Raw genomic sequence first — 22,697 nt, 5'->3', positions numbered from 1 at the left:
AGCCTTTGTGATCATTCCTTTGTATTCTATTCTTAGCCAGCCTTCTGATGAAATCCTTTCTTCTATTCTTTTAGTATAGTTTTAATATAATATATATCATAAAATAATAAATCAAGCCTTCTGAACCATGGAGTCAGATCCTCATCTCTTCCCTCTGAGCCCCCTGTGAGCACGGTCGCAGGGGCTGACGCTGGCGCTGGTGGCAGTGGGGTGGCCTCTGGCGGGGGACACCGCTGGGCCCCTGTCCCTGCCGGTGGCCGTGCCCGGTGTCCGGCAGAGCCTCACTCCGGCACTGCCATCTGGTGGCACCATCAGAGGGACCAGGGGACAGTGGCGGGGGCGGGACCGGTCCCTCCAGGGTGCACGGAAGGATTCCTGCTCCTGGCGTGCCAGCCAGCTCATGTGCCTGCAAGGGCAGCAGGAGCGAGGGGACAAACACCTGCCCGGCCCCCGTGTCCTTCCGAGGGGACAGGGCCTGAAGGACATTCCCGCTGCGGATGTCACCGGGCTCTGACACCCGGCCAGGAGGAGAAGGAGCTGCCAGACCCCCTGAGCCGTGCCGGGGCTGTGTCAGAGCCAGCCCCGTGTGTCCCGGGGCGCTGCCAGACCCGTGCCCGGGGCAGGATGTGCCCGCCCAGCGCCTCCGGAAAGGAGAAACCTGAGAGCAGCTGAGATCAGAGCGCATTTTCGGGTGCTGACCTCTCCTGTTGCAGGGCTGTGTCCTGCCAGCAGATTCTGGGAGCCCACATAGGCTCAGATAATCCTTCATTGGTTTGTGCCAACTGCTGATCAGGGGCCAAACCCCGGAGTTTTACCTCTGGAGCAAGAAGTGTGACACCCTCCTCTTCCTCAAGGACAGAGGGGACATGTGGCCCCAGCCCTGTGCCCCCGAGTCTGCTGCTGTCACACACTCATGGACTTTCTCCTCTGTCTAAATTTAGGCTCTGGATGTGGGCTGGCACCTCCCGGTTTATCCCAGCCCTGAATTATGCAGGGCAGAGCACTCACTGCCCCGGGAGGGCAGCCAGGCTCTGGCTGGGCAGGAAGAGCAGGAAAAACCTGCTCAGTGCCACCCTGAGCCCCCTGCCCCGGGTCTGGCCCTGCAGGGGACTGGGTCCAGGCTGCTGGGTGGGCTGGGGGTGGTGGGAATGCTGGAGCTGGAACCTGTGGTGTCAAATCCAGCAAGAAGGGCTCCTGCAGGAGGAAAAGCCAAGATGAGGTAAAACACAGATCCATTGCTCTGTGAGCTGGGGTGTGGCATTCACATTCTCTGGAAAAATCCCTTCACCCAGGGTTTGTCTCCTGGGAAGCTGAGAAGCCTCAGAGAAAAGGAAAACAATTCTTCTCTCATTTGCTTCTCCTGTGTTTGCTCATGTGGAATGTGTTTGGAGATTGTTTACCCACAGGTGATTGTTCCATTGGATTCTGCTGCGAGTTGTTTTCACTCTTTGGCCAATCAGGGCCAAGCTGTGTCGGGACTCTGGAGAGAGTCAGGAGTTTTTCATTGTTATCTTTTCAGCCTTCTGTAAGTATCCCTTCTGTATTCTTTAATACAGTTTAGTATTCTTTAATATAATATCGTATGATAAAATAATAAATATAAATAATAAATTAAAAATTAAAATATAAATTAAGTTAAATAGTATAATATAAATATTAAATAATATAAATTAAATATTAAATAATATAAATTAAAATTATAAGTTATAGTATTATTAAGTAATAAATTAGCCTTCTGAGAAGATGGAGTCAGATTCATCATTCCTGCCTTCATCAGGGCATTCTCTGTGCATCCAATAGTGGGGAATGGCTGAGGCAAAGAAAAGGAATTCTGCCTTTGCCCCTTGCCAGCCTCATCCTCGGGTTCCAGAGAACCCAGAGATCCCACTGGAAAGGCTGCACCAGGGCAGACAGATCCTCCATGGGAGAGAGTTCAGACCAGGGCATGCTTCAGCAAACTGAAACCATTTCAGTCCTGCTGGGACACCCTGAGGGGTGAGGGAGGGACTGGTGGAATTGTGAGCTGCTCTCAGCAACCTTTCACTGCTCCTGGGGATGGAGAGAAGAGTCTGGAAGGCTGCAGGAAACCAAATGTCACTTCCAGAAGGGCGGGGAGGAGCCAGGGAGCTGTGGATACATCAACCTCTCCTCAGTCCCTAGGAAGGTGGTGGAGCTAATCCTGGGAAGCATTTCCAGGCATTAAGGATGACAGATCAGGGGAAGCCAAGCTCAGCCAACCTGACAAACTCCTCCAGTGGCTGGGTAGAGCAGTGGGTGTTTCTATACATTGGTGAGATCCCCCAAACCCCTCTCCAGGCCCATCAGCCCCAGCTTCCCAGCATTTCCTCACACATGAGATACTCCAGACCCTTTCCATGGGATACTCCTGACCCTTCATTACCTTCATGGCCCTTTGCTGGAGTCTCTCCTGCTCACCCACATCTCTCTTGTTCTGGAGAGCCCAGAACTGGACACAGCACTCTGGGGTGGCCTCACCAGTGCTGCCCACAGGATCCCCTCCCTCGGCCTGACCAGCCCAGGACACTTCTGACCTTCTGCAGCAGGGACTGGCTGCTGCCCTGTGCTGCCCCCAGGGCCTTTCCTGGAGCTCTTTTCCAGCTGAGTGCCCACCACCACATATTGGAGTCTGGGATTGTTTTCCCCAGGGCCAAAATTTTGTCACTTTGTCCTTTCACCTTGTTGAACTTCCTGAGGCTCCAGTCAGCCTCCCAGTGCCTGCAGGGGCTCCAGGAGAGCTGCAGAGGGACTGGGGCCAAGGATGGAGGGCCAGGAGGCAGGGAATGGCTGCCAGTGGCAGAGGGCAGGGCTGGATGGGATCTTGGGAATTGGGAATTGTTCCCTGGCAGGGTGGGCAGGGGCTGGGCTGGAATTGCCAGAGCAGCTGGGGCTGCCCCTGGAGCCCTGGCAGTGCCCAAGGCCAGGCTGGGCATTGGGGCTGGCAGCACCTGGCACAGTGGGAGGTGGCCCTGGGCTGCAATGAGCTGGCATTGAAGATCCCTTCCCACCCAAACCACTCTGGCATTCCCATTCCTCAATCCAGGATGGAAACCAGCACCAAAAACCATTGCAGCAAATGGAGAAAGGCAAGGAAAGAATGATTTCCTGCATGGTTCCAGGTGCCCCCAGTGCCATTTGCCACAGGGGTTTGTAGCCTGGCAAGGCCTGGTTGGAGAGGTTTGGGCTCTGCCAGGGTGCCCAGAGCAGCTGTGGCTGCCCCTGGAGCCCTGGCAGTGCCCAAGGCCAGGCTGGGAGCACCTGGCACAGTGGGAGGTGGCCCTGCCATGGCAGGGGTGGCACTGGAGGGGATTTCAGGTCCCTTCCTACCCAAACCCTTCTGGAATTCCATGACCCCTTCCCGCGGGCTGTTTCCAGCCCAGACAGGTCTCCTGGCCATCCCCCCAGCCCTGGCCATGTCCCCATGGTGCGGGTGGGGTCCCCTCGGCGGTACCCGGGGACGGAGGGGCAATGGAGGACGATGAAAGGGCGAGAGGGGGCTGTGGAGCGGAGGGTGGGGTGAGGATGCAGCAGCCATGGAGGAGCTCCCCTGAGGGCGGAGAGGGCCCGAACCCCCCCGCTCTCCCTCCGCTGCCGTAGGGGCCGCCCCGGGGGAGGCGCAGCGGGCGCGGCCGCCCCGAGCTCCCGGTCCGGGCGGAGCCAGAGCGGCGGCGGCGGCGGCGGAGGGGACCGGGAGCGGGACCGGGAGCGGCGGCAGCACCACCACCATGGGGGCCTGTCTCGGGGTCTGCTCCCTGCTCAGCTGCGTGAGTGCCGGCCCGGAGCGGGGGGAGCGCTGAGCACTGGCGGTGCCGCAGCGGCGGGCGCGGCCCAGGGCGGGCGAGGAGCGTCCAGGGACACCCCGGGGGCTGAGGGACACCCCGAGGGGCTGAGGGACACCCCGGGGATGTGCCCCGCCACACCCGGGAGCGGAGGGGTCCAAGGGATGCCGGGAGGGTGATGCAGGGTACCCATGGGGGATGCACCCCTGTGTACGCAGGGGATATGGGGGATCCCCGGCAGGAGCCACCCCTGGGTATGGGGGGACCCCCGGGGGATGCTCCCTGCCCTGTGTAACCGGGGGGATGCAGGGGACCCCCGGGGGATGCTCCCCTGTGTACCAGGTGGATGTGGGGCACACCCGGGGTTACACCCCTGGATGTGGGGGGGTTTAGGGGGTGCACCCCTCGGTGCCCGGGGGGGTGTGGGGGATTCTCGGGACAGGGGGTCCCACTGCAGCCGGGGTATCCGTGGGAGACACAGAGAGCTCACTCCAGAAAGCTCTGGCGCCCACGCTGAGGGGAATGGGGAGGGAATGGGGTGGGTGGTGCACCCCAGGGCACCTGGGGGAGGTGGGAAGCCACAGCAGCCATGTCCTGCTGGCCCTGGAGGAGTGGGGGTATCCTGGCCCCACCATGCAATGAGAGCCTGGGGGTCCTGCCTGGCTCCTCTGCTGAGCCCCAAAGTGGGGATGGAGGAAGAGAAGGAGCTGGGACAGGGGTGCAGGGGGCTGTGTGTGGGGTGCCATGGCCCAGGGCAGGATCACAGTGTGTGATTTGGGGTGCCATGGCCCAGGACAGGCACAGGTGAGTGTGATTTGGGGTGCCATGGCCCAGGGCAGGAGCACAGTGTGTGATTTGGGGTGCCATGGCCCAGGACAGGATCACAGTGTGTGATTTGGGGTGCCATGGCCCAGGACAGGAGCACAGTGTGTGATTTGGGGTGCCATGGCCCAGGGCAGGTGATTTGGGGTGTGTGTTTGGGGTGCCATGGCCCAGGACAGGCTCAGGGCAGGTGATTTGGGGTGCCATGGCCCAGGACAGGCACAGGCTGTGTGATTTGGGGTGCCATGGCCCAGGACAGGCTCAGGGTGTGTGATTTGGGGTGCCATGGCCCAGGGCAGGCTCAGACTGTGTGATTTGGGGTGCCATGGCCCAGGACAGGAGCACAGTGTGTGATTCGGGGTGCCATGGCCCAGGGCAGGTGATTTGGGGTGCCATGGCCCAGGGCAGGCACAGGTGAGTGTGATTTGGGGTGCCATGGCCCAGGACAGGCACAGGTGAGTGTGATTTGGGGTGCCATGGCCCAGGACAGGCACAGGTGAGTGTGATTTGGGGTGCCATGGCCCAGGACAGGAGCACAGTGTGTGATTTGGGGTGCCATGGCCCAGGACACAGGAGCACAGTGTGTGATTTGGGGTGCCATGGCCCAGGGCAGGCACAGGCTGTGTGATTTGGGGTGCCATGGCCCAGGGCAGGAGCACAGTGTGTGATTTGGGGTGCCATGGCCCAGGACAGGCTCAGGGTGTGTGATTTGGGGTGCCATGGCCCAGGACAGGCACAGGTGAGTGTGATTTGGGGTGCCATGGCCCAGGACAGGAGCACAGTGTGTGATTTGGGGTGCCATGGCCCAGGACACGGGAGCACAGTGTGTGATTTGGGGTGCCATGGCCCAGGACAGGCTCAGGGTGTATGATTTGGGGTGCCATGGCCCAGGACAGGCACAGGCTGTGTGATTTGGGGTGCCATGGCCCAGGACAGGCACAGGCTGTGTGATTTGGGGTGCCATGGCCCAGGGCAGGCACAGGCTGTGTGATTTGGGGTGCCATGGCCCAGGACACAGGATCACAGTGTGTGATTTGGGGTGCCAAGGCCCAGGACAGGATCACAGTGTGTGATTTGGGGTGCCAAGGCCCAGGACAGGATCACAGTGTGTGATTTGGGGTGCCAAGGCCCAGGACAGGATCACAGTGTGTGATTTGGGGTGCCATGGCCCAGGACAGGATCACAGTGTGTGATTTGGGGTGCCATGGCCCAGGACAGGAGCACAGTGTGTGATTTGGGGTGCCATGGCCCAGGACAGGCTCAGGTGAGTGTTCAGGGTGCTGTGCCCTGTGACGTGGAGTGTGTGCTTGGGGTGACGCAGGCACCTGCCCACAGCAGCACTTCCTGCCCTGGCACTGCCTCACCTGTGGGCACAGAGCCAGGGCAGGGCTGTGGAACAGCCTGGGAGCTGCTGGCCTGGAAACCTGGGAATGGGACCTGTTTTGTAACTTGCCCTCTGAGTGCTGGAGGTTTAACGAACAGGATGTTTGGAAATGAGGGGTGGGGTGGTCTGCAAGGCCCCCCCTCTGTAACACATTCCTGTGCTTCTCCTTATGGAGAATTGGGGAAGCAGGGAGTTACCCCAGTGCAGGCCTGTGGAGGTTTCTGTATGGATTCTGGATTTATTTCCCCCCCAAAAACTGTTGTGGCTCAGACTGTGGTAACAGTAGAGTCATTGTATAGGTTTAATTTTCCTGTTCCTTCCTGTGGAAGTCGTTGATGCAGGGGCTGGTTTTGTACAGGTCTGAGCTGAAGAACAACACTGAAAAAACCCCCAAACTGAATGAAACATTCCCCCTAGTCTGTCTAATTATTAAAAATAATTACTTTTAAGAAGCTTTTGCTTAATTTTGTTGTTCCTTCCAGTGGGCCTGGTTGGTGGGGCTGTTCTAGCACTGGTCTGAAGAGCCAAAACACTGAAAAAAACCCAAACCAAACTGAACAACCCCCTTAGTCTTTTTTTTTTTTTTTGTTATTTTTAACAAGAACATCCTGACTAACTCCTCTGCTCTGCCTGCATCCCTTGAGTCACAGCACCACGAGATTGCCAAGCCTTCCTTCAGTGCTTTCCCATACAAGCTGCTCCTGAGTGAAACCTTGAATCACAAAAGGAGAATTTCTCTGTCCCTGCCTCCTGTGGTCCTCCAGGCTTTGCCCATGGCTGCCATGAGCAGGGTGGTCATTCTGAGCTGCTTTTCTGGGTGACAGGCTTGGGGTTACCAGCAGAAGGCTGCTCCAGCCAGAGCAAAGCCCGGAGGCTTGGCCAGTCCTTAGACACCCCCAGGGGACAGTCAACCTGGTGGTACCAATCCAAGGCCACCTGCCAGGGAGGAAGGCCACCAGCTCCCCAGGCTGTGGGGATGGGTGGGATGGTGCTGATTAACCTGGGGATGGGGTGGGATGGTGCTGATTAACCTGGGGATGGGGTGGGATGGCGCTGATTACCCTGGGGATGGGGTGGGATGGCACTGATTAACCTGCTGCTCGTTAATTTGGCAGCAGACAAACACCGGCTGCTCAGCATCGCTTTGGGTTGACTCACTCTGGGTGTACCTGGGACTGCTGGGGTGAAGGCAGCTGGAGGGGTGGTGTAGATGGGATGGTGTACCTGGGGTGGTGTAGTTGGGTTGTGGTGGGAATGGTGTAACTGGGATGGTGTAGTTGGGTTGTAGTGGGGATGGTGTAACTGGGATGGTGTAACTGGGATGGTGTAGCTGGGTTGTAGTGTAATTAGGGTGGTGTACTTGGGTTGTAGTGGGTGGTATAGTTGGGGTGATGTTATTGGGGTGGTGTAACTGGGGTGGTGTAGTTGGGTCGTGGTGGGGTGGTGTAGCTGGGGGATGTAACTGGGGTGATGCAGGGGTGGTGTAACTGGGATGGTGTAGTTGGGGTGATATTGGGGTGGTGTAGTTGGGTTGTGATGGGGTGGTGTAATTGGGATGGTGTAGTTGGGTTGGTGTTGTTGGGGTGGTGCTGTGGGTCAGTGCTGTTGGGGTGATGTTGGCTGGGTGTTTTTGGGGTGATGTTAGGCTGATGTTGTTGGGCTGGTGTAGTTTGGTTGGTGTGCTTGGGCTGCTGTTGATGGGGGTGATGTAACTGGGGTGGTGTAGTTGGCTTGGTGGTGTAGGGGTGTTGTTGGGTGGGTGTTTTTGAGTTGGTACTGGGGTGACATAGTGGGGCTGGTGTTCTTGGGTTGGTGGTGTTGGGGTGAGGGTGTGGGGTGATAGAGTTGGGCTGATGTTGGCTGGGTGTTTTTGGGTTGATGTTGGGTTGGTGGAGTTTGGTTTTGTTGAGCTGGTGTTGGTGTAGTTGGGCTGTTGTTGGGGTGGTGTAGTTGGGTTGGTGGTGTGGCTGGGTGGTTTGGGGTGATGTTGGGTGGGTGTGTTTGAGTTGGTATTGCTGGGGTGGTGTAGCTGGGTTGGTGTTGGGTTGGAGTTGGGCTGTTGTTGCGATGATGTAACTAGGGTGGTGTAGTGTGGCTGGTGGTGTGGGTCAGCATTGTTGGGGTGATGTTGGGTGGGTGTTTTTGAGTTGCAGTTGTTGGGGGTGATGTTGGGCAGGTGTAGGTTGGTTGGTGTAGTTGGGCTGCTGTTGTTGGGGTGGTGGTGTTGGGGTGGTGTTGGGAGGGTGTTTTTGGGTTGATGTTGGGCTGGTGGAGTTTGTGGGATGTGTTGGGCTGTTGTTGGGGTGGCGTAGTTGGGTTGGTGGTGTGGCTGGGTGGTTTGGGGTGACATTGGGTGAGTATGTTTGAGTTGGTATTGCTGGGGTGGTGTAGTGGGGTTGGTGTTGGGCTGGAGTTGTTGGGCTGGTGTAGTCGGGCTGTTGTTGGGAGGATGTCACTGGGGTGGTGTAGTGGGGCTGGTAGTGTGGGTCAACGTTGTTGGGCTGATGTTGGGTGGCTGTTTCTGGGTTGCTGTTGGTTGTTTGGTCAGTTGTGTTGGGCTGGTGTTGGTGTAGTTGGGCTGTGGTTGGGGCGGTGTTGGGCAGGTGTAGTTGGGTTGCTGTAGTTGATCTGATGTTGGTGTGGTTGGGCTGTTGTGGTGGTGGAGTTGGGATGATGTAATTGTGCTGGTGGTGTAGGTTGGTGTTATTAGTGTGGTGTTAGGTGGGTGGGTTTGGATTGGTGTTGAGGTGGTGTTGTTGGGCTGGTGGGTTTGGGGTGATGTTGCTGGATGATATTTTTGGGATGGTGGTGTTGGATTGGTGTAGTTTGATCAGTTGTGTTGGGCTGGTGTTGGTGTAGTTGGGCTGGTAGAGTTTGGGTGCTGTTGGGGTGAAATTGTTGGGGTGCTGTTTTTGGGGTGCTGTTTTTGGGGTGCTGTTGCTGGGTGCTGTTGCTATATGGGTGTATTTGTGGTGCTGTTGCTGTATGGGTGTATTTGTGGCACAGTTTTTGGGGTGCTGTTGCTGTCTGGGTGTATTTGTGGTGCTGTTTCTGTATGGGTGTATTTGGGGTGCAGTTTTTGGGGTGCTGTTGCTGTCTGGGTGTATTTGTGGTGCTGTTTGTGGGTGCTGTTGCTGTATGGGTGTATTTGAGGCACAATTTTTGGGGTGCTGTTGCTGTCTGGGTGTATTTGTGGTGCTGTCTCTGTATGGGTGTATTTGTGGTGCTGTTTCTGTATGGGTGTATTTGGGGCACAGTTTTTGGGGTGCTGTTGCTGTATGGGTGTATTTGGGGCGCAGTTTTTGTGGTGCTGTTGCTGTGTGGGTGTATTTGGGTGCAGTTTTTGGGGTGCTGTTGCTGTGTGGGTGTATTTGGGGTGCTGTTTGTGGGTGCTGTTGCTGTCTGGGTGTATTTGTGGTGCTGTTGCTATGTGGGTGTATTTGGGGCGCAGTTTTTGTGGTGCTGTTGCTGTATGGGTGTATTTGGGTGCTGTTTGTGGGTGCTGTTGCTGTGTGGGTGTATTTGGGGTGCAGTTTTTGGGGTGCTGTTGCTGTATGGGTGTATTTGGGGTGCAGTTTTTGGGGTGCTGTTGCTGTATGGGTGTATTTGGGGCGCAGTTTTTGTGGTGCTGTTGCTGTGTGGGTGTATTTGGGTGCAGTTTTTGGGGTGCTGTTGCTGTATGGGTGTATTTGGGGCGCAGTTTTTGGGGTGCTGTTGCTGTGTGGGTGTATTTGTGGTGCTGTTGCTGTGTGGGTGTATTTGGGGTGCTGTTTGTGGGTGCTGTTGCTGTCTGGGTGTATTTGTGGTGCTGTTGCTGTGTGGGTGTATTTGGGGAGCAGTTTTTGTGGTGCTGTTACTGTATGGGTGTATTTGTGGTGCTGTTGCTGTGTGGGTGTATTTGGGGTGCAGTTTTTGGGGCGCTGTTGCTGTATGGGTGTATTTGGGGCCCATGTGTCACGTCCCTTGTCCCCATGCTCTCTCCATGCTGTCGTGCCCTGGGCAGGAGGGATGACAGCAGCCCTGACATGCCAGCCCCACTGAGGTGAGCTGCACTCAAGGAGGAAGTCGCCGGTGAAACCGGAGAGTTTAATCATCCACCAGCAGCTGAAAACCAACACTTCCTCATTAACCCCCGCTCTCCTGCTGCTGCAGCCACTTCCCTCGCTGGCTTTTTCCATCCTGCTCTTTGTCCCTTCACCGTGTTCACATTTTGGGGCAGTTTAAAAATCTTTGGAAGGAGAATCAGAGTGCCCAGCACTGCTGGGAGTGTGTTCCTTGCTGCTAACCATTGGTTTTAAAAGAAAAAGACTGGAATCAGGAGTGCCCGGGCAGCTGGAGGGGTCAGTGTGGGGCACAAAGGGTTCCTCAGCTTCACTGCAAAGGAGCTTTGAGGGAGTGATCCTGAAAGGAATCCACAGGATTCCCGTGTGACAGAGCAGAGCAGTGGGATGGAGATGCTGTATCCTGTTACCTCAGCGGCTGCAAGACCTGTGAAACCTGAAACACAACCAGGGAGTTTGGCTATGTGAGAGTCATCCTGCAAAACAAACATCCAGGGATGCTGCAGGCTCCCAAAAACCTTGTGATTGTTGGAGAGAATCCAGAGGAGCCCACGGAGCTGCTGCAGGGCTGGAGCCCCTCTGGAGCCAGGCTGGGAGAGCTGGGGGTGCTGCCCTGGAGAGGAGAAGGCTCCAGGGAGAGCTCAGAGCCCTTGCAGGGCCTGAAGGGGCTCCAGGAGAGCTGCAGAGGGACTGGGGCCAAGGATGGAGGGACAGGAGGCAGGGAATGGCTGCCAGTGGCAGAGGGCAGGGCTGGATGGGATCTTGGCAATTGGGAATTGTTCCCTGGCAGGGTGGGCAGGGGCTGGGCTGGAATTGCCAGAGCAGCTGTGGCTGCCCCTGGAGCCCTGGCAGTGCCCAAGGCCAGGCTGGACATTGGGGCTGGCAGCACCTGGCACAGTGGGAGGTGGCCCTGGGCTGCAATGAGCTGGCATTGAAGATCCCTTCCCACCCAAACCACTCTGGCATTCCCATTCCTCAATCCAGGATGGAAACCAGCACCAAAAACCATTGCAGCAAATGGAGAAAGGCAAGGAAAGAATGATTTCCTGGATGGTTCCAGGTGCCCCCAGTGCCATTTGCCACAGGGGTTTGTAGCCTGGCAAGGCCTGGTTGGAGAGGTTTGGGCTCTGCCAGGGTGCCCAGAGCAGCTGTGGCTGCCCCTGGAGCCCCGGCAGTGCCCAAGGCCAGGCTGGACATTGGGGCTGGCAGCACCTGGCACAGTGGGAGGTGGCCCTGCCATGGGAATGGGATGGAATGGTCTGAACCCCCAAATCCACATCTTCCTAAGCAGCACCAAACCTCCTGATTTTCCTGTCAGGATCTGCTGATTCTGGGACTGGTGCTTTTTGTTTCAGTTGGCACTGAATGAGGAGGAGCTGGGGGTGTGGATGGAGCACTCAGGGGCTTTGCTGCATCAGATGATGCAGTAATTCTGCATTTAAAGGGATTTTTGTTGTTGCTCTGCATTTCTTTTTTAATTTGAAGGGAAATACAGTAACGCTGGTGCATTTTAATGCACTCTGGTGCACGTGGTGCATTTAATGAGGCTGAAATGAAGCAGTCTCTAATTGAAAGCCATTTTCCCATGCTTCCAAGTTGAAAACATGATGTGATGCCTCTGAGCAGCTCCTGGAGGGGCAGGATGAGAGTTCCCATGGGATACCTCGGGCCTCACACCCACCCCAGCTCCTGTGGGTACCATCAACTCAACACAGATGTTCATGGGGCTGGGATGTGGGGCTGGCATGGGATAAGAGGAATAAGTCAAGAAGGAGTGGATTTTTCACAAATAATGATGTGCTTATGCTTAAAAAATATTGAAAGCCACCTTTGGTGATTTGGGGGCATCAAAGTGGTCACTTGTGCTGAGGGAGCCACACACAGCAGCTCCACACCAGGTTTTGTTTTTTGTCATGTCCTTTTTTTATGCTGATTCCAACAATGAGAAATGTAGATTCGAGTCAATACCGAGCCATCTTTAATTAACACCAAGAGCAGACCCTGATTTGGAAGCACGTAGCCATAATAAACACACAACTCGTGCACATCCCTCAACAGAGGAGAGAGCAGAGCCCTTCCCCTGCCTGCTGTGCTGAAGTCCAGGAGAGGAGGAGCTGTTCCAAGGTTTATCCTGCACTGTCCCTGCACAGCAAACTCCCACCAATGTTTTGGTATCGGTGAGTTTGGGTTTCCTCAGCCAGGATTTCCCTGCTCCGGCACAGCCATGGGAGTCTCTGGAATGGGGTGCACCTGGCAGCACTGCCTGTGCTGGATTTGGGGTGCCAGGGGACTCTTGGGGATGCTGTGCCTCAGTTTCCCCACCTGTCAAGTGGCCTTTGCAGAGGGGAAGGATGGCAGGATGAGTTGCTTCCCCCATGGTGCTGATATCAATATCACCCATCCTGGATTTGACGGAAAGGGCAGCCTGAAATTGTCTTGGAAACCTCATTTTTGTACAAAAAGGAGGCTCCTGCAGGGCAGGGCTTGCTTTGACCAGGTCCTTGCATGGAGCAAAAACCATGGGGGTATCTCCAGACTCTGGATGTCATTTTCTATTGGCTGTTCCTGCAGCTCTTTTGGTTTTCAGCAACATTTTGGGGAATTTGGTGCCATTTCCATGAGGTCCTGTGTGCTGTGGGTTGTGGTGTGAGTAGCTCCAGGCAGCAGTGTGGATTCCTAGGCTGATCTCCTTAAGGATCAAACTGGGCACGTATTTTGGGGCAAGTTTCTCTTCTTCTTCTCATCACTGCTCTCCTTGCAGGTGTCGTGTCTCTGTGGCTCTGCCCCCTGCCTGCTCTGTGGCTGCTGCCCCTCAGCCAAGAACTCCACCATCTCCCGCCTCCTCTTCACCTTCTTCCTCTTCCTCGGCACCCTCGTGTCCATCATCATGATAATCCCGGGCGTGGAGAAGGAGTTGCACAAGGTAAAGAACTCCTGGAGGTCGCTGGGAAGAAACGACCCAGCTTGTGGTGGGGACTTGGGGCTGAACCAAAAAGGTGAATTTTTGGGTCATGATGTGCTTTTGTTCCTCTTTTTTCTGAGCATCTCACTGGGAGCAGGCATTATCAGCCCTGGTTTTCCATGGAGAGGAAAACGCAGTGGGATCATTTAATGCAATTTTTAGTTTTCCCAGATGTCTCCCAGGAAAGTTTCCTACATCCCGTTTTTGGGGTTCAGCTGATGACTTGGGGGATGCACGTTGGGGTTCAACTTTTTTTTTGGGGGGGTTCAGCTGATGACTTGGGGTTCCACTGATGCACCTTGTGGAGGAGGGACTTCAGGAGGAGGAGCAGAGCTCTGCCAGCTGAGTTGGGCTGTAGGGACGAGCTGGTTCATGCCAGCTTTCCACTGACCGGCTGGGTGGCTTTATCTGTGTCACCTCAGGCAAGTGGCATTGGAGCAGTCATGGTCTGGCCCATCCTTGGTGGCACCAGGGCTCGTGGTGGGTGTGGAATCACAAAATGGTTTGGGTTGAAAGGAACTCAAAGCCCTTCCACCCCCTGCCATGGGCAGGGACACCTTCCACTGTCCCAGGCTGCTCCAAGCCCTGTCCTAGCATAGATATTTTTGCCCCTGATGAAGGGAGAAATGACGAGGAGGACTCCATCTTATCAGAAGGCTAATTAATTATTTTACTATATTATTCTATACTATATTACATCTATATTATATTACATCTAAACTGAATCTGCCAAGCACTCAACTCTGCACACAACTGCCCAAAATGTCATGACTGTCAGCTGACAGTCCCCATACACACACCTGGATCCAATGGCTCAGTGAATCACAACACTCACAGCAGAATCCAATCACCAATTCCCTTCAGGTAAACAATCTTCCACAATGCATTCTGCTTGTGAACAACACAGGAGCAGTCAGTGAGATAAGAATTGTTTTCCCTTTCTCTGAGGTTCAGAGAATGTGAAACCCAGAAATATCTTTGGGAAGAATTGTGCTTTGCTTTTCTCTGTGAGGAGAAATGTGGCTACACTGTCCAACCTGGCCTGGGACACTTCCAGAGGTCCAGGGGCAGCCACAGCTGAGGCTGCTTCACAGTGGAGAAGCTGATCTTTAATCCAACCAGTAGATCTCCAATCCAGACCTTCCTACAACACCACTCCCCATAGGATGTGCTGAGGTGATGCTCACGCTCCCATCCCTGTTTCAGCTCCCCGGTTTCTGTGAAGGCAGTGGCTCGGTGCTGGGGGTCCAGACCAAGGTGGACTGCAGCAGCTTCCTGGGCCACAAGGCCGTGTATCGCATGGGCTTCGCCATGGCCGCCTTCTTCTGCCTCTTTGCCGTGCTCATGGTGTGCGTGCGCAGCAGCAAGGACCCGCGGGCCGCCCTGCAGAACGGGTGAGTGCGGGAGGACGCCAAAGGATAGCGCTTGTATCTGAGTATTGTCTTGGTTTGGAGAGACAGGAGTCTGCTCAGGAAGGCAGGAGCCTCCCCTGAAATGGACAATGCAAACCCTCCCCACCCCTCTGAATTGCTGTAAATTTTAAATTAAGGGGCTCTCAGGCAAAAAATATGGGAGCAGGAAATAACAGTTCTTTAATAGGGAAGAAAAAAAAAAGGATAAAATAAAGAATGCAGTGAACTAAAGCAACAGTGGCAGAGTCAGAACCCAGCCTGACACCCTGTGGGTCAGGCTGCTGGCAGCAGAACCATTGGAATTGTGGCTCAGCCCTCCTGCAGTGCCAGGGCTGGTTCTGCTGGAGCAGGGATCCTGGAGAAAGGTGCAGTCTCTGCCTCTGCAGATCCAGGGCAAGAGGCAGCTGCTGTTCCTCTGGGCAATGCAGTGCAGAAGCCGTGCTGGGGTTCCAGAATCTCCAGATTCTATCCGGGTAGGAATGCTTGGCTCCTCCCTCTGGGCTCCCATCTGCCAATGGGATGCTGTAGTTCTTATCAGCCATGCAGGGACATTCCATAGCTGTTATCAGCAGGTGTCCCCTCCTGAGGGAGGAGTGATTGTGGTCACTCAGAGAGAGAGATAAGGCAAACTGCCCACTTGACAAAAGATAATCTGCCATACAGATGGTAATGGAAAACATCCTGCATTGCAATCTGGAACAAGTATAAAATCTCAGTCTCCTTACTTTCAAAGGATAATAGGAATCCAATGGTTTTAGGAGCCACTCATCTTGGTGCAAATCCAAGTGAAAGTAATGGACCTCTCAGTAGTCCTAAACACATTCATACTCCTAACCCTAGCAAGCCTCTCCACCCCCATCCTATTTCCACTTCTATCCAACAGCCTGGGAAGGGGACAGGCAGGACCCCCATCCCTGTCCCTGCCATGTGCACACTGTGCCTCCTCTCTCCTCCCACAGCTTCTGGTTCTTCAAGTTCCTGATACTGGTGGGGATCACAGTGGGCGCCTTCTACATCCCCGACGGTGCCTTCACCTCAGGTGAGGAGCTGCCCGTGCCCTCCTGGGCACTGATGCTGGCTGGGGGCTCTGTACAAATCACAAACAGGACGGGGCTGCTGTGAATGTGCCTTGAGCTGTTTATTTTCCAGCATCAGTCTCATTACATGATTATGACAATGGGAAGATGCCAGCAGCTCACATCTCAGGCAGCAGATCAAGAATTTAATGTCACAACTCACTTTATAAGTTTTTTGACCAATCACACAAAGCAAAAGCACATTGACAGTAGTTCTATCCAACCACTATAAGCACAGGTACCTTTGGTTAAAGCAATGCTTGCTTATTTCGAATACAATACCTGCTTGTAAGCCTTAAAACACAATGCACAGAGCTCTATTATTAAGCTTCAACATTGCTAATAACTTGCTAGATAAACTTTTCTGTAGCTTAGAGAGTTATTCTAGACAAGCATTAATACACAGACCATTGTTCTATTTGTCCTTGCTTTTCTACAGTTTAAATAATTTTCTGCTGACCTATCTCATGGCTACTGCTTAGCTCTAATCACAGTTCTGCTGTCTCTGAGGCCTGCCTTTTGCAGCTTTCCCAAAACCCTGTAATTTTGTGGATTCCCACAATTCCCCCTCTCTGTTCACCTAAAAAGAAACTTTCATAATCGTGTCGTTTATTACTTGCATTTCATAGCTTTACTATAATATTTCTGCTTTTTACCTGCTTAAAGCCTTTTCTTGCTTGCACTAAGCATTGCTATATTACAACACAAGCAATTTAATGCTGTGAAAGTCTAGTCAGTTGAAAGGGCATAAATTACACCTGACAATAGTTACAAATCATTGTTCGAAAAAGTCTTGTCGATTCTAAGGTCTTAATTCAAAACCTTCTTCCATGGTTTTCTCCTCCCCTCAAGTCTGGTTTTACTTCGGTGTGGTCGGCTCCTTCCTGTTCATCCTCATCCAGCTGGTGCTGCTCATCGACCTGGCGCACTCCTGGAGCCAGCGCTGGCTGCACAACACGGAGCAGGGCAGTGCCAAGGGCTGGTACGCAGGTGGGTCTGCTGGGCACCCGTGCCCTGGGGCTCAGATCATCCCAGGGCCGGGCTGGGGGCTCTGCTCTGTGACCATGTTCGCAGGGATCTTAGGATGAGGGAAGAGATGAGGATCTGACTCCATGTTTCAGAAGGCTGATTTATTATTTTATGATATATGTTATATTAAAACTATACTGAAAGAATAGAAGAAAAGATTTCATCAGAAGGCTGGCTAAGAAAAGAAAAAGAAAGAAACAATGATAACAAAGGTTTGTGGCTCAGACTCTGTCTGAGCCAGCTGTGCTGTGATTGGCCATTAATTAGAAACAACCACATGAGCCCAATCCCAGATGCCCCTGTTGCATTCCACAGCAGCAGATAACCATTGGTTACATTTTGTTCCTGAGGCCTCTCAGCTTCTCAGGAGGAAAAATCCTAAGGAAAGGATTTTCCATAAAAGATGTGTGTGACACTGCTCCAGCCTCTTTGGTGTCCTCCCCCAGCCCTCTGCACCATCACCTTCATCTTCTACGCCGCCTCCATCGCGGCCATTGTGCTGCTCTACGTCTACTACACCAAGCCCGAGGGCTGCACGGAGGGCAAGGCCTTCATCAGCATCAACCTCATCCTCTGCCTCATTGTCTCGGTGGTGTCCATCCTGCCCAAGATCCAGGTGAGGCCGTTGGGGAGCACTGGGTCACCCTGGGGTACAGGAGCACCCGGGGCTGTGTCACTCCAGGGTACAGGAGCACCCCACAGCTGGGACTGTGTCACCTCGAGGTACAGGAGCACCCAGGGCTGTGTCACCCCGGGGTACAGGAGCACCCGGGGCTGTGTCACCCAGGGTACAGGAGCACCCGGGGCTGTGTCACCCCGGGGTACAGGAGCACCCAGGGCTGTGTCACTCCAGGGTACAGGAGCACCAACGGGGCTGGGGCTGTGTCACCCTGGGGTACAGGAGCAGCTGGGGCTGTGTCACCCCAGGGTACAGGAGCACCCCACAGCTGGGACTGTGTCACCTGGGGTACAGGAGCACCCAGGGCTGTGTCACCCAGGGTACAGGAGCACCCGGGGCTGTGTCACTCCAGGGTACAGGAGCACCCCACAGCTGGGACTGTGTCACCTCGAGGTACAGGAGCACCCAGGGCTGTGTCACCCAGGGTACAGGAGCACCTGGGGCTGTGTCACTCCAGGGTACAGGAGCACCAAGGGGGCTGGGGCTGTGTCACCCTGGGGTACAGGAGCAGCTGGGGCTGTGTCACCCCGGGGTACAGGAGCACCTGGGGCTGTGTCACTCCAGGGTACAGGAGCACCCCACAGCTGGGACTGTGTCACCTTGAGGTACAGGAGCACCCGGGGCTGTGTCACCCCAGGGTACAGGAGCACCCAGGGCTGTGTCACTCCAGGGTACAGGAGCACCCGGGGCTGTGTCACCCCAGGGTACAGGAGCACCCCACAGCTGAGACTGTGTCACCCAGGGTACAGGAGCACCCAGGGCTGTGTCACTCCAGGGTACAGGAGCACCCAGGGCTGTGTCACTCCAGGGTACAGGAGCACCCGGGGCTGTGTCACTCCAGGGTACAGGAGCACCCCACAGCTGGGACTGTGTCACCCAGGGTACAGGAGCACCAACGGGGCTGGGGCTGTGTCACCCTGGGGTACAGGAGCAGCTGGGGCTGTGTCACCCCGGGGTACAGGAGCACCCCACAGCTGGGACTGTGTCACCCAGGGTACAGGAGCACCAAGGGGGCTGGGGCTGTGTCACCCTGGGGTACAGGAGCAGCTGGGGCTGTGTCACCCCGGGGTACAGGAGCACCCCACAGCTGGGACTGTGTCACCCAGGGTACAGGAGCACCAAGGGGGCTGGGGCTGTGTCACCCTGGGGTACAGGAGCCCCCCCAGCACCCACTGTTGTGTTTGCAGGAGGCTCAGCCACACTCGGGGCTGCTGCAGGCATCCCTCATCACCCTCTACACCATCTACATCACCTGGGCCGCCCTGGCCAACGTGCCGAGTAAGCCAGACCTGCCTGGGCTTTGGGGAGGGATGGCTGGGGCAGGAGCACTCACTGCAGTGGGCTCTGTCCCTCTGTGTCCCCCCAGGCCAGCGCTGTAACCCCACGCTGCTGCTGAGGAACAGCACTGGCTCAGCCACGGCCACCGAGCCCCTGACAACCTGGTGGGACGCCCCGAGCATCGTGGGGCTGGTGATCTTCATCCTCTGCACCCTCTTCATCAGGTGAGCGCTTGGTTTGTGTCCCTGGGGACTGCCCTGTCCCCTGGGCATGTGCAGCTGCAGGGGCACAGCCTGCAGGACACATGGCCAAGGGCTGGGCAGGGCTGGCAGGGCCACAGGCACCCAGGCCTTTGTGCCCTGGGCTCAGGCAGCGCCTCTGGAGGCCCCACAGGAGGAACTTTCCTGGCAGGGGCTGCACTTTGCTTCTCCCTCGGCCTCCCTGGGGAGGCTGGCAGGGGCTGCAGGTTTATGGCTTTTGTCCTTGCTGCCCCTCACATCCCCCTGGCCCACAAACAGCCCCAGCCCCGAGCCAGAGCCATGGGAGGGGCCTCTGGAGTGGAGGTGACACCTTGGCCCGGGGGTTTTGTCACCAAAGGCTCTTTGTCGAGCCATCCCTGTCCCCAGGGACACAGGCCTGACCACAGTCACAGTTTTAGGGTTTCTCCAGAGCCCCAAAGGGCTCTGCCTGTCCTGGGGATGGCCCCAAGGACAGAACCCCTGCCATGGGGTGGCCTTATCAGAGCAGATCACTGGATGCCACCCCTCAACCTGCAGGCAGAGCTTTGCCTGTCCAGCCCAGGACACCTCTCACCCTCTGCAGCAGGGACTCGCTGCTGCCTCGTGTTCCCCGGTGCCCAGCAGCACCCCCAGGGCCTTTCCGGGAGTGCCCCCCATTCCACACTGGAGCCTGGGGCTGTTCTACCCAGGGGCAAAACCTCACCCTTCATTCTCTTTGTTGATCTGGAGGTTCCAGTCAGCCTTCAGTGCCCAAAGGGGTTCTGAGCGAGCTGGAGAGAGGCTTTTGTGACCGTGCTCACAGGGGCTCTTGGATGAGGAAAGAGACGAGGATCTGACTCCATGTTTCAGAAGGCTGATTTATTATTTTATGATATATATTATATTAAAACTATACTGAAAGAATAGAAGAAAGGATTTCATCAGAAGGCTGGCTAAGGATAGAATAGAAAAGAATGATAACAAAGATTTGTGTCTTGGACAGAGAGTCCAAGCCAGCTGACTGTGATTGGCCATTAATTAGAAACAACCACATGAGCCCAATCCCAGATGCACCTGTTGCATTCCACAGCAGCAGATAACCATTGGTTACATTCTGTTCCTGAGGCCTCTCAGCTTCTCAAGAGGAAAAATCCTAAGGAAAGGATTTTTCATAAAAGATGTCTGCGACAGGCTTTGGACCAGGGTGACAGAGATTTTGGGGTTCCCCACAACCTGCCTACCCCAAACTGCCCTGCCTGTACCCAAAGGGGCTCCAGGAGAGCTGCAGAGCTGGCTAAGGGCCACAGGCAGAGTTTTTAGGGTTTCCCCACAGCCTCCACGCCCCAAACTGCCCCGGGCACAGCGGCCCCGCCATGGGGGCAGTGGTGCTGACCCCGCTGTGCCCGCAGCCTGCGCTGCTCGGACCACCCGCAGGTGAACAAACTGATGCTGACGGAGGAGAGCGGGGCCGGGGCCGGGCCGGGCGCGGCGGAGGAGGGCGGAGCGCACCGCGCCTACGACAACGAGCAGGACGGCGTCTCCTACAACTACAGCTTCTTCCACCTCTGCCTCCTCCTCGCCGCCCTCTACATCATGATGACCCTCACCAACTGGTACAGGTGAGAGCTGCCGCGGGCACCCGGGGCTGTCCCTGTTCCTGCAGGTCCCCTCCTTGCGGGGTGCCGTGTGCTGGGCACTGCTGAGGTGTGTGAGGCTGCTGGACGTGCTCCCTTAGCGGCATTAATTATTATTAGGGTTGTGTTGTGCCTGGGCCGGCCAGCGTCCTCTGCTGCAGCCCAGGATCCCTTGGGAGGAGGGGGAGCAGGGACCAAGGCCGCAGTGCTGGGGTCACACCCGGGGTGGCTGAAGCAGTGGGGTCACACCCAGAGGTGGCCAGAGAAGTGGGGTCACTTGGGGTGGCTGCAGTGGTGGGGTCACACCTGGGCTGGCTGCAGCATTGGGGTCACACCTGGGGTGGCCACAGCAGTGGGGTCACACCCTGGGATGGCTCCAGTGTTGGGGTCACACCCTGGGATGGCTCCAGTGTTGGGGTCACACCCTGGGGTGGCAGCGGCCATGGGGCACCCCGGTGTTCCCTGGGGGCACCCATCCCTCCGGGGCACCGTCAGGGTGTCACAGCAGTGGGTGCCACCCTCCCGTGGCTGTTCCAGGCCGGACGAGAGGCTGCAGGCGCTGAGCAGCCCCTGGACGGCCGTGTGGGTGAAGATCTGCTCCAGCTGGGCCGGGCTCCTGCTCTACCTCTGGACCTTGGTGGCTCCACTGCTGCTGCCAGACCGGGACTTCAGCTGAGGTGGCCCTGGCCATGCTGCTGCCATCGTGGCTCTGTCCCTCGAGGCTGGGGACAGCCCCAGCTCTGCCTCAGCCTCCGCTCTGCACGCTGGAGCTGCTGTGCTGGGTTGTGCCTTCTTGCAGCTCTTTAGTTTTAATTTGAAAGGGATGAAGTGCCAAGCAGAGAAAATTAAGGGCTGAGAGATACCTGAGGGTGGTTTTAAAGCTCTCATCATCTCCGTGTTTGTGTAGTGCCTTGGGCAGTGCCTCCAGACCCTCTCTGCCCTGCAGACACCACTGCCTTGCCTTGGGAGGGTTTGGTTCTCCCCAGCTGCCGGTGCCCTGTCAGGGATGGGTCCCTGTTGGTGCCTTTTGGGGTCTCTGGGGTCTGGAGGGGACCCAGGCCCTGGCCGCTGTTGTGTCCCCAAAGAGCCTGGAGGGAAACAAACCCCGGGGACTCGTGGCTGGGGGCAGAGGTCCTGCTGTGCCAGCCTCGGTGGTGGCCCCAGCTGCCCGGGGCTGTCCCAGCAGCAGCACAGCTCAGTGTCACAGCTCCCTGAGCTCTCTGGAGCACAGCTCAGTGTCACAGCTCCCTGTCCCCTGCGGGGCACAGCTCAGTGTCACAGCTCAGTGTCCCCTGTGGGGCACAGCTCAGTGTCACAGCTCAGTGTCACAGCTCCCTGTCACAGCTCCCTGTCACAGCTCCCTGTCACAGCTCCCTGAGCTCTCTGGGGCACAGCTCAGTGTCACAGCTCCCTGAGCTCTCTGGAGCACAGCTCAGTGTCACAGCTCCCTGAGCTCTCTGGAGCACAGCTCAGTGTCACAGCTCCCTGGCCCCTGCGGGGCATAGCTCAGTGTCACAGCTCCTGTCCCCTGTGGGGCACAGCTCAGGGTCCCACCGGCCTGGCCCCAGCTCTTTGCCTCGTTAGTCAAGTCTCATTTGGAATAAACACGGTTTATTTGGGTTTGGCTGTTTGGAGTCTTTCCTGGTGGGTGGGTGCCTGGAAGGAGGAGGGAGTGGGATGTTTTAAACTGACCCAATGGCAGGGTGGGGGCACAGCTGGCAGGGCTGGCATCGCTTTGGGAGCCCTGGACCCCACTGCCAGCCTGTGACACCCCGAGAGCCGTGGTGGTGGTGAGCAAAGGGGGTGCACAAGGCGGGGTGCAGACCATGCCCGGGGATGGGCACAGAGGATGGGGAGAGCTCCGTGTGGGGCACTCACAGTGCTGGGGCTGGCCCCTGGCAGGAGGTGCGGGCACTGGTGCAGGTGGGGGCTGCCCTCGGAGCCGCGGGGCCGGGCAGTGCCCGCTGCCCACCGTGCAGCCCGTCCTGGGGCGCCCCAATCTCATTCCCACTCCCAGTCCCGTTCCCAGTCCCATTCCCATTCCCAGTCCTATTCCCGTTCCCATTCCAGCTCCCATTCCCAGTCCCAGTTCCGTTCCCATTCCCGTTCCCATTCCCACTCCCAGTCCCGTTCCCAGTCCCGTTCCCAGTCCCATTCCCATTCCCAGTCCTATTCCCGTTCCCATTCCAGCTCCCATTTCCAGTCCCAGTTCCGTTCCCGTTCCCGTTCCCGTGCGGGGCGGCTCCAGCCGCGCGATGGCGCTGCGAGCCCGCGGAGCGACAGCGGCACCGAGCGGCACCCAGGGACCCCATCCTGCTCCCTGCGACTCCATCCTACAACCAGGG

General features: G+C 56.5%; 1 protein-coding gene across 2 annotated transcripts; it reads left to right on the top strand.

The window, feature by feature from the left end:
* The first annotated feature begins 3,629 nt into the window (after nt 1-3,629).
* On the top strand, nt 3,630-21,692 carry SERINC2 (serine incorporator 2). 2 transcript variants are annotated; one of them, XM_054648338.2, is made up of 10 exons: nt 3,630-3,782; nt 12,826-12,987; nt 14,233-14,420; nt 15,398-15,477; nt 16,367-16,504; nt 16,990-17,159; nt 18,410-18,500; nt 18,589-18,724; nt 20,128-20,337; nt 20,890-21,692. In XM_054648338.2, exons 1-10 carry the CDS (start codon nt 3,744-3,746, stop codon nt 21,026-21,028), a joined length of 1,353 nt encoding a protein of 450 aa, XP_054504313.2. In that variant the 5' UTR covers nt 3,630-3,743; the 3' UTR covers nt 21,029-21,692. The 2 variants fall into 2 exon arrangements, with proteins under 2 accessions (XP_054504313.2, XP_077045685.1); XM_077189570.1 differs by lacking the exons at nt 18,410-18,500; nt 18,589-18,724; nt 20,128-20,337; nt 20,890-21,692 and adding an exon at nt 17,267-17,926 and having other exon boundaries at nt 16,990-17,226.
* The last annotated feature ends 1,005 nt before the right edge of the window (nt 21,693-22,697 follow it).

This window comes from Agelaius phoeniceus, chromosome 22, assembly GCF_051311805.1.
Source record: "Agelaius phoeniceus isolate bAgePho1 chromosome 22, bAgePho1.hap1, whole genome shotgun sequence".
In the NCBI taxonomy this organism is placed as follows: Eukaryota; Metazoa; Chordata; class Aves; order Passeriformes; family Icteridae; genus Agelaius; species Agelaius phoeniceus.
The sequence above is the reverse complement of the archived record's forward strand: the minus strand, read 5'-3'. Positions and strand labels throughout refer to the sequence as shown.

Bases quoted from the DNA above. Each gene is read 5' to 3' on its own strand.
- SERINC2 (XM_077189570.1), top strand. From the start codon at position 3,744: ATGGGGGCCTGTCTCGGGGTCTGCTCCCTGCTCAGCTGC. The intron at 14,421-15,397 runs GTGAGTGCGGGA...CTCCTCCCACAG, and splicing joins CGGGCCGCCCTGCAGAACGG to CTTCTGGTTCTTCAAGTTCC. The intron at 17,227-17,266 runs GTACAGGAGCAC...TGTCACCTCGAG, and splicing joins CGGGGCTGTGTCACTCCAGG to GTACAGGAGCACCCAGGGCT.